The following is a 14753-nucleotide window of genomic DNA, read 5'->3' as shown; positions in this document are numbered from 1 at the left end:
GTCCACCCCTTGATTGATCCCAGCTGTGCCCTATTTCCCCTGATTAACCTTCCCTGTGTATTTATACCCACCTGCGTCTGTCCTAGTGGAATGTCGTGCATCAGTAGTCGTGTGCATGTCCCAGTTGCTACCAGAGTCAGAGTTTTTCCGCTCCTCACCTGTGCTGCCTGGATTTTTGTGTAAAGTACGCTGAAAACATAGATGGGCTACAGCAGCAGTAGACCACCTCCGATTGGGTAAACATGACAGCTGCAATTTGCATAGGTTCACTAAAGTTGAACAAATTAAAAAGGTTTCCTGAAAAAATGTGCCTTTTTTTTTTTTTGTCATCAAATCTGTATTAAAGTTAGATACAAAACAATATAACAAGTAGATTCAGGACACCCCATAAATTTTAATGTGATAGAAGAAAATAATAAAGTAATAATGAAGGATTAGAAGAGAAATTGTCTGAGGATGAGATTCCATATTAGCTCCAAGATTCACATGCTAGAATGTAAGGCATCGCATCAAAGCGATTTAAGGCATCGCTCTAATGCCTTAAATCATCAAGGCATCCCAAACAACAATATGAGGTTGTTGTTTGGGATACTTTCTTGTCCCCCTTTGAGCTCCTCACGGCAGGCTGATGATTTTTAAACAACACAGCCAGTACCTGAGTATTTTTGCTGACGATGCCCATTCCTTTATAGCCTGATTAGCCCTGGATACTTTGTGGTAGGATAAGTTCAAGTCTCAATCTGGTTTCTTGAACAAACTGAGTTCACAATACTCTCTAATGGCCTCCAGATCTCAATCCTATTTAGCACTTTTGGCATGTTGTGGAATGAAATATTCACATCATGGATATTCAGCCGAGAACTCTGTGATGCCTTCATGTCGATATAAACCAAAATCTTTAAAGTTATTGACAAGTTGAATGTATACCACGAATATTTAAGGCAGTTTTAAAGGCAGTGGAGTTCAACTCGATGCCTGGAAAGTTGACCCAATTTAGCGTGCGAATTTATAATTTGCCTTCTTCAAAAGTTAAGACATCTGCTAAGAGTACGCCATTATTTATTTATTAGACTTCTTGATCTGGGACCCGAGTTCGAGTTTAGTACCACAAGCAAGCTATTGCGAAATGCTATGACAATAAAATTCCTTGAAACCTGAGAGCTACAGTATACGTCCTAGAATACACAGTTTTCTTTTCAATAACCCTTTTCTCTATGGTTTCTCCAGCTGCCTTTTAGCTTTGAACATTTTTTCAAACAGTACCAGATCCTACTGCCAACTCATGTCAGTGTTAGTGGAGCCTGGCATGGTATCGCTTAGGATTTTATGTTCTCCGATCTGAAAAAAAATGTGATTTTTGGGAGGGTGGGAACCAGTCAAGCTAAGCATCAACTCACTCTGGTCGCCAGATGATTTCTGGGTTTGTTTCTTCTTTCATGATTACTCAAATGCATCAAAGAAAGACAAAAGGACACATTTTGATACAGAGGTGACCGTCTCTGGTAATTCAGATCAACTCTTTGCTAAATTTCTATGGAACAAGTGGATACCTGACTCTGGCACTACCTACTTTAGTCTTGCATTAAAACTGCCTTGGTGAAGAAACTTCACATGAACCTTATTAAAACACATATTTGTAATACACTGTGAAAGTCAGTATATTTTGAAAATATTGAATCATATTTTTCTGTTCTTTGGCATCAGCTGAACATAAACACTCAAGCATGCATTACATACCACCTCCATAAGCTCTGCTTTGATCATATTCCTGTTATGATGTTGATTTTGAACATGTAAACAGCTATTTTGAGCTCACTGTACCTGAGTTTTACACCAACACATCTAGCGCATCTCACTTCTGTAGCCTAGCAGGGCAGCCGATGTGCTGGTTTCTGAGCCGCTTTGCCAGTTTCTTCAAAAGTTTGGCTTATCCCGCTGATTGTTGTGACAGTAAAGAAGGATGAAAGTGACAATACCTAAACCCTTCAAAGTCTTCAACTTTTTATTGAACCTGTAGATCAGTGCATAAATTCTTCCTTCATCATCCTAAAATTTTCAAATAAACCGTATCGCGAGTTAGGTAGCGAATGCTCTCAAGGTTTCATAACTTATTCCGTAACATCTTGTCAGGGCAGCCTTCAAAAGCTTCACAGAAAACTAGCAGAACGAACACAGAATGCAAGGATTTAAAAAGTAAGTTTTGGACTGGCTACATGCAGTATTGAAGACAGATGATGCTATAACCGTACATGCACTTGTCAGAGGCGCTGGCTGCTCCATAAAGCACCAGCAGAGATGCGGAGATGGAGCATGTGCTGACTTTGTGATACCAGTGGGAAGATACAAAGCGCTTGTTCAGAAAAAGAGGATGATGAAGGCGGTGTTTGTTTGTGTGCAAAGCAAAGCTGAATTGTAAGACACAGCAGCGCAGGGAGCCCGAGTTGGAATGTAAAATACTGTGTTGGCAGAACTACTGACCCCAATACTGCTCACAAATCTTAAAGAGAAGAAAGACCCAATCCCTCCTTGGCTACTTATACATATTTACACATATGCAGAGGGCTCAGAAAATAACTTTCACTCACTCCACCTGTGCACACACTTGAAACATGCCTTTCTGGCTGTCGTCTTTCATGCATTCGCGTGCACGCGCGCGCTCGTACACGGGCAAACTCAATTCTTATTCCAAGACCATGCATCGGGTGAATTCCGACCCTCTTTAGTCCCGTAAGTTGTCTCTATCCTCTCTGTTCCCCGCGCCTCACATTTGACAGGCCTAGACATCGAAAAACACACTTTCCATTTTTGCCAGGAAGGCAAAGACTTTGTAAAGTCAACCTTTTGTTTCGAGGCTCATGTCCTGAATAGCAAGTTCCTGAAAATTTGATCAGGCTGGGCTGATTTTTTTTTTTTTTTTTTTTTTTTTTTTTAACCAGTAGACCATAACAATATGTTTTCATGTGTATCCACTTATGTAAATTTAACCTGGGTGTGTATGGGCTTATGTTGAAAAAGCGAAAACCTTTACCTTAGATAAGCAAGTATATTTTTCAGACTCTGAGTGTTGTGCATCCTTAACCACAGCCACAGCAGTGGTCAGCAGCACGGGGACGGTCTGTAATTAGGGGTCAATTAGGGTCGATTGGATCAATATTGCTGGAGCAGGAGAGTCCTCTGCAGAGTGTATAATGCCTTATCAGTCTGTTGCAGAGCCTGTTGGTTTAGGTAATGATATATGTGTTTACAAAGTGTATTGGAGCATGGTTAATCTAATCCTCCCTATAAATGACGAGCTGACATGACGGCCTCACATTCCGAATTGTGGGAATCAGGGTTGAGGAGAACTCAATCTGGCGTATGTTTATATTTACTTTTCTTGCAGATTAGAGGTCTTTAATTAATCCGTCACTGTCTCTCTGTCTCTTTCTCTTCCTCTTTTTCTTCTGGTTGTTATGTGTGTGTTTGTGCGTGTGTGTTGGTGGTGAAGGACAGATCCTCCGGCTCTGGATGCATTCATCATGGATAAAGCCCTGCTCGACTTTGAGGTCTCCATTGATGCAGACTGCAAGCTGCTCACAGTGGGGAAACCTTTTGCCATTGAAGGTACACACGCCAGCAGACTCGCACACTTGTTTATATGACTTGCAAGGAATTTTTATTGACCAGTGGTCAGGACCCCTCCACCCTCAGCCCTCCCCCCCGGGGCGGTGTTTTGTAAAATTATTTTTTCTGGCCCTCTCTTGATCTTATCACATTTTTTTTTTTTACATTTTTTATTTTAGTTGGGTGGCTTACTTTAAAAACAACATCACAGGGCTTATCTAAACTTTTATCTCACTAAGTGTTTGATTTCTAATAAGGGATCAAAACAATTTTGAAGCTTAATTTCATTAAATGTGTGACTGTTTGAACACCCGCTTCGTCGTCACGCGACTTTGGTGGAGCAGTGATCACAAAATATCTATTGTGATGACAATCTCTCCATAATAAATACCAGACTTTCCAATTCACTCGCCAGGGTTCAGTTTTCTGCTTTTCCACCTGCAGAGCCAGTCAGAAGTATAGTTATGCTCATTATTTTTAAACTTTGGGAATTTAATAATACAGTACATTTGAACTGATTATTTTTTTTATCCATGTGAGAATCTTTATGTATATATATATATATATTATATTGATTATTAAATTTCTCTTGAATTAAAACTTAAGAGACCACTAAAAATGATCAGTTTCTCTGATTTTACTTTTTACGGGTATATGTTTGAGTAAAGTGAACATTGTTCTTTTATTCTATGAACTAGTAACAACATGACCCTGAAATTCCAAGCAAAAATGTTGGATTTATTTGCAAAAAATGAGAAATGATCAAAATAATGAAAAGGTTGTAGTGCTTTCAGACCTCAGATAATGCAAAGAAAACAAGTCCATATTCATTTAGAAACAACAATACTGATGTTTTAACTCGGGAAGAGTTCAGAAATCAATAACCAGGATGTATGTTTTATCTTGTTCAAATTTGATTGACGTTGTTTGTCGTAAGATCAGTCCACCACAAAAACAGTTACACTGCTCTATTAAAAGCTTAACTGCTAACCAGCATTTTAAAGATGGCATATCTGTATTCACAGAGTGAAGGACGGCTATCTATCTCATACTCACTCACACATTCATCTTAAGAGAGATCAGTTTTCTGCTGTGAGCTCACGCAAAGATCAAGATCAAATGCTGTAGTCAGCAACATGACTGACAGGATAACAAGTGTGTGAGCTTATAATGCCCCCGGGGTACTCAGCCATCTATTATTAATAAGACAATGTTAGACAAGAAGACTTTGGACTTAATGATCACAAGTTAGACTAACAGCAAACCAGCCATAAGGCCCATAAACAAATCCATAGTCAGACAGGAAACACCTAATGACCCACATAGGGGTTTACTGTATGCAAGTTCTTCCTCAGTGCCACATGCATGCGTGGATTACTGCATGTTGGTGTGTGTGAATGGGTGTATGTGTTTTTCAACCGTGTAGGGGTGGGCGTGTGTGTGTGTGTGTGTGTGTGTGTGTGTGTGTGTGTGTGTGTGTGTGTGTTCTTGCTTTGAGACTTTCGGGCGAGGACATTTAATCACAGCTAAGGTCTTCGCTTTTGTTCTATTTGGTAACCACAGTGTGGGCCATGGCATGAATGGGGAAAAAGAACCTGGAATGCTACCAAGCAGGTAGTATGCATGCAGCTCCTAAACCTAAAGGTTAAGCAGTAAACGCAGTACTTTCTCCCTTCTTGTTATCGCTCCAAAACCTCTAACTACAGAGTTTGTAAAAATGCTATAAATATTACATTAAAGCTCTTATTTTATGTTCACGTGAGACGTTTTTGCACCGCAGGACCTTATTCTCGGAACCAGGTTTCCCCCAGAAAACTTGCTAAGCCTCATGGTCGGGTGCCAGCAGGGCAGTCAATCATCCAGCGGCCCGTCGAGTTTTTGAGTTAACAAATGTTTAAAGCAGACAGGAAATTTGAGAATAGCACTTTACAATTATGTGTTATTGAAATATTGGAAGGATAATACCTGAACACCAACTATAAAGTCTTAAAAAATGCAAACATTTTAAAAAGCCTTAAGTAAATAAGCAATCCTTAACCTGGTGGGGGCACAAGTAAAGCCTGGTGGCCCGCCAGGTTAGTTTTGACCAAATCAGGTTAGCAAGACGGATATTTACCCCCAGAGGAAGTGGGTTTAATTCTGCACTGAATCATTGGCGTTGAGACTTGTGGTGGGAGTTTGCTAACAGTTTTTGTAATTGTTTAAATACCACCTCAACTATATATTAGTCATCTTTCAATTTAAACTTCCCCATACATTACAAAACATTATTTTCAGAAAGCTTGCTGGTAACCCTGAGCATCTTGTTCATAAGACTGTTTTACAACAACAGATTGTCTTCAACTCGAAGTTTCTTCAGCTCTGCTGTAATAAAAACAACTACAGGAGGTCCTTCCTGCCCACAGACAGCAGCGTCTCCAGCAAATGTTGAAAGAAACTTGGATGAAATTGTTTAGCACATGTTTTCCAAAACAAATTTCTCATATGGGAACAATAAAATACACCTTAAGACTTACAAGAACATTTAATTTCCCTTTGGATTTAAGTATTTTTCAGGTGAACCGAATAGTGGTTTAGACAACAGTGAAACTCAGCTGGTAATGTTCCAGTGCAAAGTCAATTATACTTGAATCAGCTACACCAACCACAGATATTACTTTAAAAACAAATAAGTGAAGTTTTAACTTTTGTACATTAGAATTAATACATTGATCAATGTTAACTTATTGGATTTTAAATGAGACATGTTAGGTTTTTATTTACACTGTTTAAATTCCTAAGTAAAATAATAATGATTATACCAACGGGACAAAATAACATTATGGTTCCATCAATAATAGCAGGTCGTCTAGGTCCTGAAGCCAGACCATAATACTACCACCACTATATTTGGTATGCGTTTCATAAGCCCATACAATATTGTAACAAAAATGTTGGATATTATTAATGGGTTTTTTTTGTTATTGTTTTTTTTTTTTTTTTGGCAAATGTGGGATTTTAAAAAAATTTTTTGAAGGGGTGACAGTCATTATTTGTGTGACCTTGGAACTTTCCAAGAACTTTGATGCCTTTTCTACACAGATGTATTTGTCACCTCAAGGATAATTGGTTGATGTGTTCTTGTAGTAATTGTGGCTGGCAGGTCTCTTCTGGGACGTTTCATCATTCCATGTTTTCTCATTTTGTGTACAGAGACTCGTTGTGGTTCACTGCAATCTCGAAGTCTTACAAATAACTTTTTAAACCTTTCCAGCGACTTTGACTCTCGTATGTTCATGAATGATGCATTGGCTTTTAAGATCTTTTGGCCTACTTTATGTTGTCAGACAGGTTCTTCCTGAGATCTATGGCATAAAAAGAAAAAAATTCTGCAAGAGGGCAAACACTTATTTACCGAACAATGTCAACGGTTCTGAAGCAAAAAGTATATTTGAATTTCCAGACAGTTTTACAAATATTAAACTCAAAACACTTAAAAAAAATATTCTGTTTGTATGGTGATTAATGTTTGATCCGATTTAGATTCAAGCAAGTTGTTTAGCTGTAATGCTTTCATCAGGAACAACCTATATGCACGTGTAGAGCAGTGGACTATGTGGCTTTAAGGAGCAAAAGGCTGCTGACGACCTGCAAGAGAAGATCATGTCCTCTGTCTAATAACAGCCAGCCTTTCTTTCACTCTGTTAAATGAAAAGCTATTATTCAGAGTTTTACATTATTCTAGTCACATGCCATTTGCACTTGTACGCCTTGTGAAGGTGACTTTGACCTGAAATTTCAGCTCGCAGAACAAATTTATTAAATATGTCAAACTGTTAACTGGTAACCCCGACTCAGCTCGTCTCACGCGGAGGCTCCTGCAGGGATGCGTGTTTGTGTCTGTGTCAGTCTTCCACATCGCATGCAGACATGCAGATACTACTAGTAAGGGTGCCACGTGGGAGCAAACACTTACTTTGTTGCACCTTCTCTGTCACTCAGAGCGTAGCCTCAGAAAGACCCCGCTCCTGCATTCCCTTGCTTGGTGTACATCTGTTGTGCGCCGGAGAATATCTACTCCTTTCTTCGCCGCACACAAGAAAGCGAGTTAAGAAGCACCGTTGTTGCAGTGCTCTTGATCGCAGCGGTAAGCCAGGTCTCATTGGTATGTAGAACGGGGCAGTTTTGATGACTGCGTGATTCATATTCCGTGTGAAAAAGCAGGCTAAAGGAATCTACTTTGGGCATCAGTGGTTATTTACCCTTGTGGTGTGAGTGAGGGGGATGGGAGTGAATACCTCAATAAATCTTAGCAGTGTTAGAAGAATGAGCAGGAAATGACCCAGACAGGAAACGGGGAAAACACAAGGAAGAAAAAAAAAAAGAAAGAAAGAAAGGGCAGCGCACGAGATGGAAGAAGATGGCAAAAAAACCAAAAAAATAACCCAACAAAGGCGATGAAAACGGGGGCCGACTGAGTTTGGAGTCGGCCATGAGAAGGAGATAGAGGGCTTTCATTTGCCCACTGCCAGCCCTGCGCCTTTCTGCACAGCAAGTGATAAAAGAGCCGGCCAACAGAGTCCCCTAATCAAGACAAACCTTTACCCCAAGCAGATGGACTAAAGCAGGAAAGAGAGGGAAAAGTAGGAGGGAAAGAAGGAGAGGAAGTGTTATTTGGTCCATCTGAGGAAGGATTTATGGAGTGGTTTGTGGTCAGGAGATACAGGAAGCCAGAAGAATTGGGAGTGTGCAGTTGCTGCAGGCAAGGTGCTCAGCTGAAATCTTCTGGCTGCTTAACTGGAGAGAGATGCGGGGGTGTCGCTGTGTGTCTGTTTCCTCTGAATGCTGCTGGGAGATGTTTACGACAGCCTAGACACACCCCATTAATAATATTGCCACTGAACGCAGGGCGGCTCGCTGCTGCTGCTGCTGCTGTTGCTGTTGCTTGTGTGTAGATGTGTTTGTGAACGTCTCTTTTTCCTCTGCGCATAAGAGCACCATTCAAGTTCAGCCAAGCAGCACGGAGTACGTCTGAAGATCAAAATAAGGATGGGAGAGGACTTTGTTACCAGGGCTCAGGCTGTCATTGGTCAGGCAGCTCACGTCTGACACGGGCAAATACACGGACACCTTTGTCTGTTTCTGTGGCTGAAATTCCAGAGACTCTGATTAAAAGACATGCAAAGCAAAATTTTAAAAGAGGATATAAACAGGTGTGGTTAAAAAAAATAATTATAATGAAAAACATCCTGGTTACAAGTTTATAATTTAAAATTAGCTCAGCCCATTTTCAAAATTTCTTGGTCCTATTTTATGACGTTGTTCATGTATCGTTAAGAATAATAAGGCCAAACATTATTCATGCTGGGGATTGTGTCTGAAGGTGAAGCCAAAAGGCCTGGTTTTCTTTTTCTTTTTTCTTTTTAAATATGCATTTGAAATTCAGATTCTTCAGGCGCAAACCTGATGAAAGGGGAGGAACTTCACTTTCACAGCAAAGACTCTCAGAATTGTTTCTCTTCAAAAATACACATTTATACTGGCAGAAAAACACACGCTTGGGCTGTCGCTTCCACGAAATGTTTGTGTTGTAGACATGCTCACAAGTCAAAGTCAACTCTCTAATGATTGAAATAGGTGGGGGGGGGGTTTCTCTCTATAGTTGATAAACTCAAATCCATGTACTATTTGTCATTTGGCCTAAACTAACATATGAACATTTACGTTATCTTGTGATCTTTTAGAGAATAGTAGAAAGGGAACTCCTGGTTTCTGCATGAATCGAAACATTTATTTTATTTTACTCCTTATAATAGCTTTGTTAACACCTATTAATCTTACAAAATTGATACTGGAAAGTGAGTTACGTTGTGTTGACTTGTGAATCGATACACCATTTAAACTCTTTCCATTTCTTTCTATCTCTTGTATCAGTTTCCCGTTTCTAACTACTTTTCTTTGTGGAGTCGGATTGAAATTTGATTTGGATGGAGTAGGAGTAGCAAGATGTTTTTCAAACTTTAGGGAGCACTTTTTGTTTTCCCTTTTTAAATGCCCACTTTTTTTAGCACTTGTATAAATGTTGTTATCCACTCGTCACAGTTTATTGAATGTTTACACAGGTACATGAAGAACTGGACCTGGAAAAAAAGTAGTTATTGCTACCCAACACAACAAAACTCATTGTTCCATCTTGCGCATTTGTGTCTCGCTAGAATACAAACAGTTTTTCACTTAAAGAAAAAAGAAAGAAAGAAAAACCAAAAAGTTGCAGAAAATCAAACTTCTCAAACTTTGTTTTCATTTTTCTTGAGTGAGTACATTTTAGCATTTCCCTGCGTCTCTGTCGCCGGTTTCAACATCTCGGATGAAAAATCAAAGTCAGCCGCATGAAGGTCACACACAATGCACTGCAGTCAATCAAAGCATTAAAACTGACGGGTAAAGTGAATTACATCCATTACTGTCTTACAATGGCCCCTGTCAAGAGTTGGGGAGATTTCAGCCATCAAGTGAACAGTTAGTTCTTTGGCAATGATTCGAGTAAAACTGGCAGAGGGGCTAAAGCATGAGATTTTGAGAAACTCTGGGAAGGACTAAACTCTGATAGAGTGACAGCTAAGTGAAGCTGAATCTATTTCCAGAGGTTTGTACTTAAAGAAAGCAGTCCACAATATTTAGCAGTCGAAAAGGGGTCATGGATGTCACAACAGCTGCTGAATAATCTGCATAGCTCCAAATCAGTTTGACGTCCGTGTGCAGAGAATGTGTGCACACTGAGCACAGAAACTGAGCCGTGAAGCAGTAAAATGAGGTGGAATCACATCTTTTTTTTTTTTTTTTTTTTTTTATGTTCATTTGTGAAACGGATGGAAGGAGGACGCTTTGCAAGCCAGGCTCTATCCAGAGTTAGCTAGGTTTCGACATTCACCTGGATGTCATTTTGACACACAGAACCACCTACCTCTTCCAGCGCAATTAGCGCACCCAGCCTCACTGCAAAAGCAGTCACAAAAAAATAAAAAATAAAAATGCTGTCAGCCACGTGCTAATGTTAGCTGGAAGTTCATGTTGCTGTTATGCCGGGCGAGAACGCATGGGAAGCAAAACAGACATCTCGCTAATTAAATTTATGCTTGATGTCTCAACCATGCAGCGGTACATGCATAAGCCCGACAGAGATAATTTCCTTTGCGCTGTCCAAACCGTAAATGTGGTAATGCCGTGTTATGTGGCGTCTAATGTGAGCCGCAGAAACCACTCAAACTGAACGAAAATGACTGTGTTTGGAACAGTTTGTTGCTGATTTCTGGGGATAACGTTGCATTAAACAGACAAATTACAGCTGCGATCATCAGCATGCTGTACAGTGCGATCATTTTGTTCCTAAATTATGACGCTCGTGCGTTAGAACAAGTTTGATTTTAACGCAGGGCGAGAAACGTATCACAGATTCAATCTCAACATGGCAATATTGTCCAGGTGTTCTGTTTCCGTTTTATGCTAAAGACATAATTTAGAGGATCCACTACATAATTACAAAGTACTGTTCCAGGCGAGAAGGTTCGGAAATGCATCGGCAGCTGTCTGCTATTATCCCCTTTCGTCATTCTTTACTTTGCACTCACTTTATGGGTGTACATTAAGGACAGAAGAGGACATTTTAAATACAATTTACTTGAATCACCACATGTTATTTAAGTTATTTTTTTCCCCCTTTTTCTGACACTTTTTTTGACTGATGTGTTAATTCATGTTGACTGACTTGAACCAAAAATGTGAACATTTCCGACTGTAGCCGTGATGAAAGCCAATTGCAGGCAGAAAGCAAGATGGCCGGAGATGGCTACGTAAAGAAGGTGCGGTGCAGCTACATTTCTGTGCAGTTTATTTGGAGATTATTAAAAATGATTGTACAGGCGGGACTTCTTTTTATCAAGTCATATTGACACTGCGCAAGTCTTCCAGTCGTTCCTGACCATCCTGATTTAACGCACCAACATCGGTGAGTCAGAAACTGCCAGAACACTTCCCAGCTGAAGTCGACAGATTAGGTCTTTTTAAAAAAAAAAAAAAAAAAAAAAAAAAAAGCAACTGAACACAAGTTAATGATTGGTCAAAGTCCCCCTTACATTTGACAATTTCTAAATTGTCAAATGTGTTTTCTTTTCTGTAAGGATGTGGTTTTTCTGTGCATTATTAGTTAATTTAGTCTCTGTGTTTTCATGTCTAGTCCCTGATTGGTCCCACATGTCTCTTGTTCCCCTGATTATTTCCCCTGTGTTTTTAGCCTTGCATGTCTCCTCCATTCCTTGCCGGATCCTTGTCTTAGTTGTGCCTACCTGAGTTCTTGGTGTCTCGTTCCTCACCTATGGTTGAGATTTATATCTCAAAGGTCTGCCAACATGATTCTTGTGTGACATTAAAGGAATTAAAAATCAATTTATGACTTGAAAACCTACACACAGTTAACATTTGAATTAAGAAAATAAAATTTATATTGTGGACTGATACTGTCACATCAGAAAAACAAGAACAAGGATGAGGTTAAGCAAACTCATCCTTTAAAATCTGACCAACAAGTGAACATGGGTGAAAAAATAGCTGGCCTACGTAGCAATGCAAAAATAACATTCGCCCTCTAAAGTCCATCTTTGCTTAGAAATTAACAGCATTTTTAAGTATTTGTCAAAACAAATGGTTTAATTCAAGCGTAAAAATGTCTCCTGAGTAATATTGGAATGATGTTTAAAAAATGGCCACAAAAACAAAAAGCATTTAAATACGGTTTGTTTATTTGTGCAGCACATTTCAGCAACAGGGCAGAATTAACAGCAGTTAAACACTCATATGTTTACAAATTAATAATTCAATCTGTTTTATTGTATCTCTTATATTTCACGCATTATCAAACAGGTTTTCTTTATTTTTTTTCTTTCAGTTTTAATATATTGAGTGCTTTTAAATAAAAGTCTAAAGTGCACCATCACGTCTGTTTAAGTCGCTGTGTGGGAATTTGAGTGACGACTTTAGGGCTTCAGATGAAGCAACCGAATGTCTGGGGGACACAATCAAAACAAACGACAAGTGGCTGCCCACTTGCATTTCACTGTCTGACTGAGTGCGCCACAGAAATGCAGATGGAGATTGGCTGATGACAGAAAGAAAGCCGTCTGTCGGCTGGAAGTAAAAGAAAAGAGGAGGGAGACATACGGAGACAGATGAGTGGACCCGGGAGAGGACCTGAGAAATGTGAAGAAGAATGGAGTGGAGCAGAAAGAGAACAAAAGCAAAGGGATGACAGCGATGAAGGGGGACACGACCGGCGGCAGTAGAGAGAGAAATGACCTCAGAGTGAGAAGGAGGAATAATGAAGTGATGGCAAAAGGAGGAAAGAAGAAACGGAGATAGAAAATGGGAATAGAGGGGAGATGAGCGTAGACAGTCTTTGTAATGTAGGAAGCAGAGTGTGACAGTTGCGTGAACCTTTGCTATCCTCCTCTTCTTCGTTTTTTTTTTCTTTTTTTTTTGTCCACAACCCCATCAGTTTCACACACCTTGAGAGTCGCCTAGTACACACACGCACACGCAGACAAACAGCTGCCAAGCCTGAGACAACCCCACAAAGCTGAAAAAAAAGAAGAAAGAAAGAGAAAGAAAGAAAGAAAGAAAGTTGGCTCGACCGCATCTTTGACTGCAGTACAGATGAAATGAAACAAACAACCCCAGGGGAGCTTGTAATTTTCAGTCTTTTGATTGAAAGCTAAGGAACAGATTTCTGTTTGGCTTTTTTTTTTTATCCTACTTGCAGAGATGCATAGTATAATGCAGATCAAAGGCAGTTTCTGCAAGCCTGTGAAGGGCAGAGTCATTTTTCTTTCGAGATTACACACAGTGATACATGAAAATGTCACAAAAGCAATTAAGGCAAAGCCTTGTGACAGACGTACTTTAATATCTTACTTAATTAAAAACATTATGGTTATATAATTATTAACTGTGAGTGCAGTGTGTTTTATTGGTTTCCGGTCCTGTAACTCCACACATTTTCAGCTTTACACAGAGAAATAAGAACAATGTTACAACGTCTACAAACAAGGCAGATTTAATGAACTACAGAATGGATATCATTTATTACATTTCACTTGTGATAGTTTTTATTACACGCTTTATCCATTACAAAATTTGAACTGCCAATTAAATGATTTAAATACTAAGCATATCTTAATATGCAATAATACATGCAGTGGAAAGAGATGGGGTCATTATTTTGGTTTTTGGTGGGACAGCTAATCCACCACACAAAAAATAAATGCCACTCCTGAATTGGGCGTTTCGAATGTCACGTAGCATTACTCCTATTTTAGCTCCCAAAAGCTGTATTTTCTTTTCAATATTTTTAAATGTGCTCTACAAAAAAATCTGCAAATATACCAAATACTGGCCATAATGTTCTGCTTACCTAAAATTCAAAAAGAACGTTATAATTTGTTTCTAAAGATATTTTCTCGACGCACACAGCAGCAAACGTCCTAGAAATAATAGAAATATAACTACAATTCTACTTTGAGCACTTTCCAGAAGGGCAAGGCTAACATTAGCAGGTTTAGCCTCTGTTTTGATATGACTTGTTGATAATTCGGCATGTAATGCATTTCAGTGGGGGCTCCAGCGAACCGTCTGAAATCAGAGTTTACAGAAAATCAAAGCAGTTTCTCTCGCAGTAACGATATCTTATCACAGCAAATACACTAAACGGAAGCCGAGGCAGGTGTTACTTACTTTTTAAAATCTTTGCAAAAGATGAAAAATGCTTAGCCATTTAGATCAAGAAAATTATGTGCATGGTGGCTGAGTGCAGGATGTGCAATGAAAACAGTAATAGAGAGATTATATAGGTCAGTAAACCCAGTGAAGATGATTTAAAATTCCTTAATCTGAACACTAGTCTGGTTTCATTTCCAAATGCTTGTTTTGGGTATTTTAATCTATTTTATCAGATCCTCTGTGTTTTTCTTGCATAGTCTTTGAGTCATTCAGTTGTGTTTTGGTAACTTTCCACCAGGCACTCATGTTCATTATTGTGAAAAATTGCTTGCATGTAACTGTTCTACCGGAAAGCTAGTACACTGTTTGCTGATGGCACTGCAGCTTTTGTTGCTGCTTGGCCT

The 14753-nt window shown here is 39.3% G+C and overlaps 1 protein-coding gene across 1 annotated transcript in view; it reads left to right on the top strand.

Moving 5' to 3' along the window:
• Window positions 1–14753, top strand: part of grin3ba (glutamate receptor, ionotropic, N-methyl-D-aspartate 3Ba) — a 109379-nt gene that overhangs the window by 87031 nt on the left and 7595 nt on the right. The window contains exon 8 of the mRNA XM_044142198.1: window positions 3488–3603. Coding sequence (XP_043998133.1) covers window positions 3488–3603 — 116 coding nt within the window. The remainder of the gene's footprint in view (window positions 1–3487; window positions 3604–14753) is intronic.

The sequence above is a fragment of the Gambusia affinis genome, linkage group LG16 (genome assembly GCF_019740435.1).
Source record: "Gambusia affinis linkage group LG16, SWU_Gaff_1.0, whole genome shotgun sequence".
NCBI lineage: Eukaryota > Metazoa > Chordata > Actinopteri > Cyprinodontiformes > Poeciliidae > Gambusia > Gambusia affinis.
Note: the sequence above shows the minus strand (reverse complement) of the source record. Positions and strands in the feature narration are given on the sequence as shown.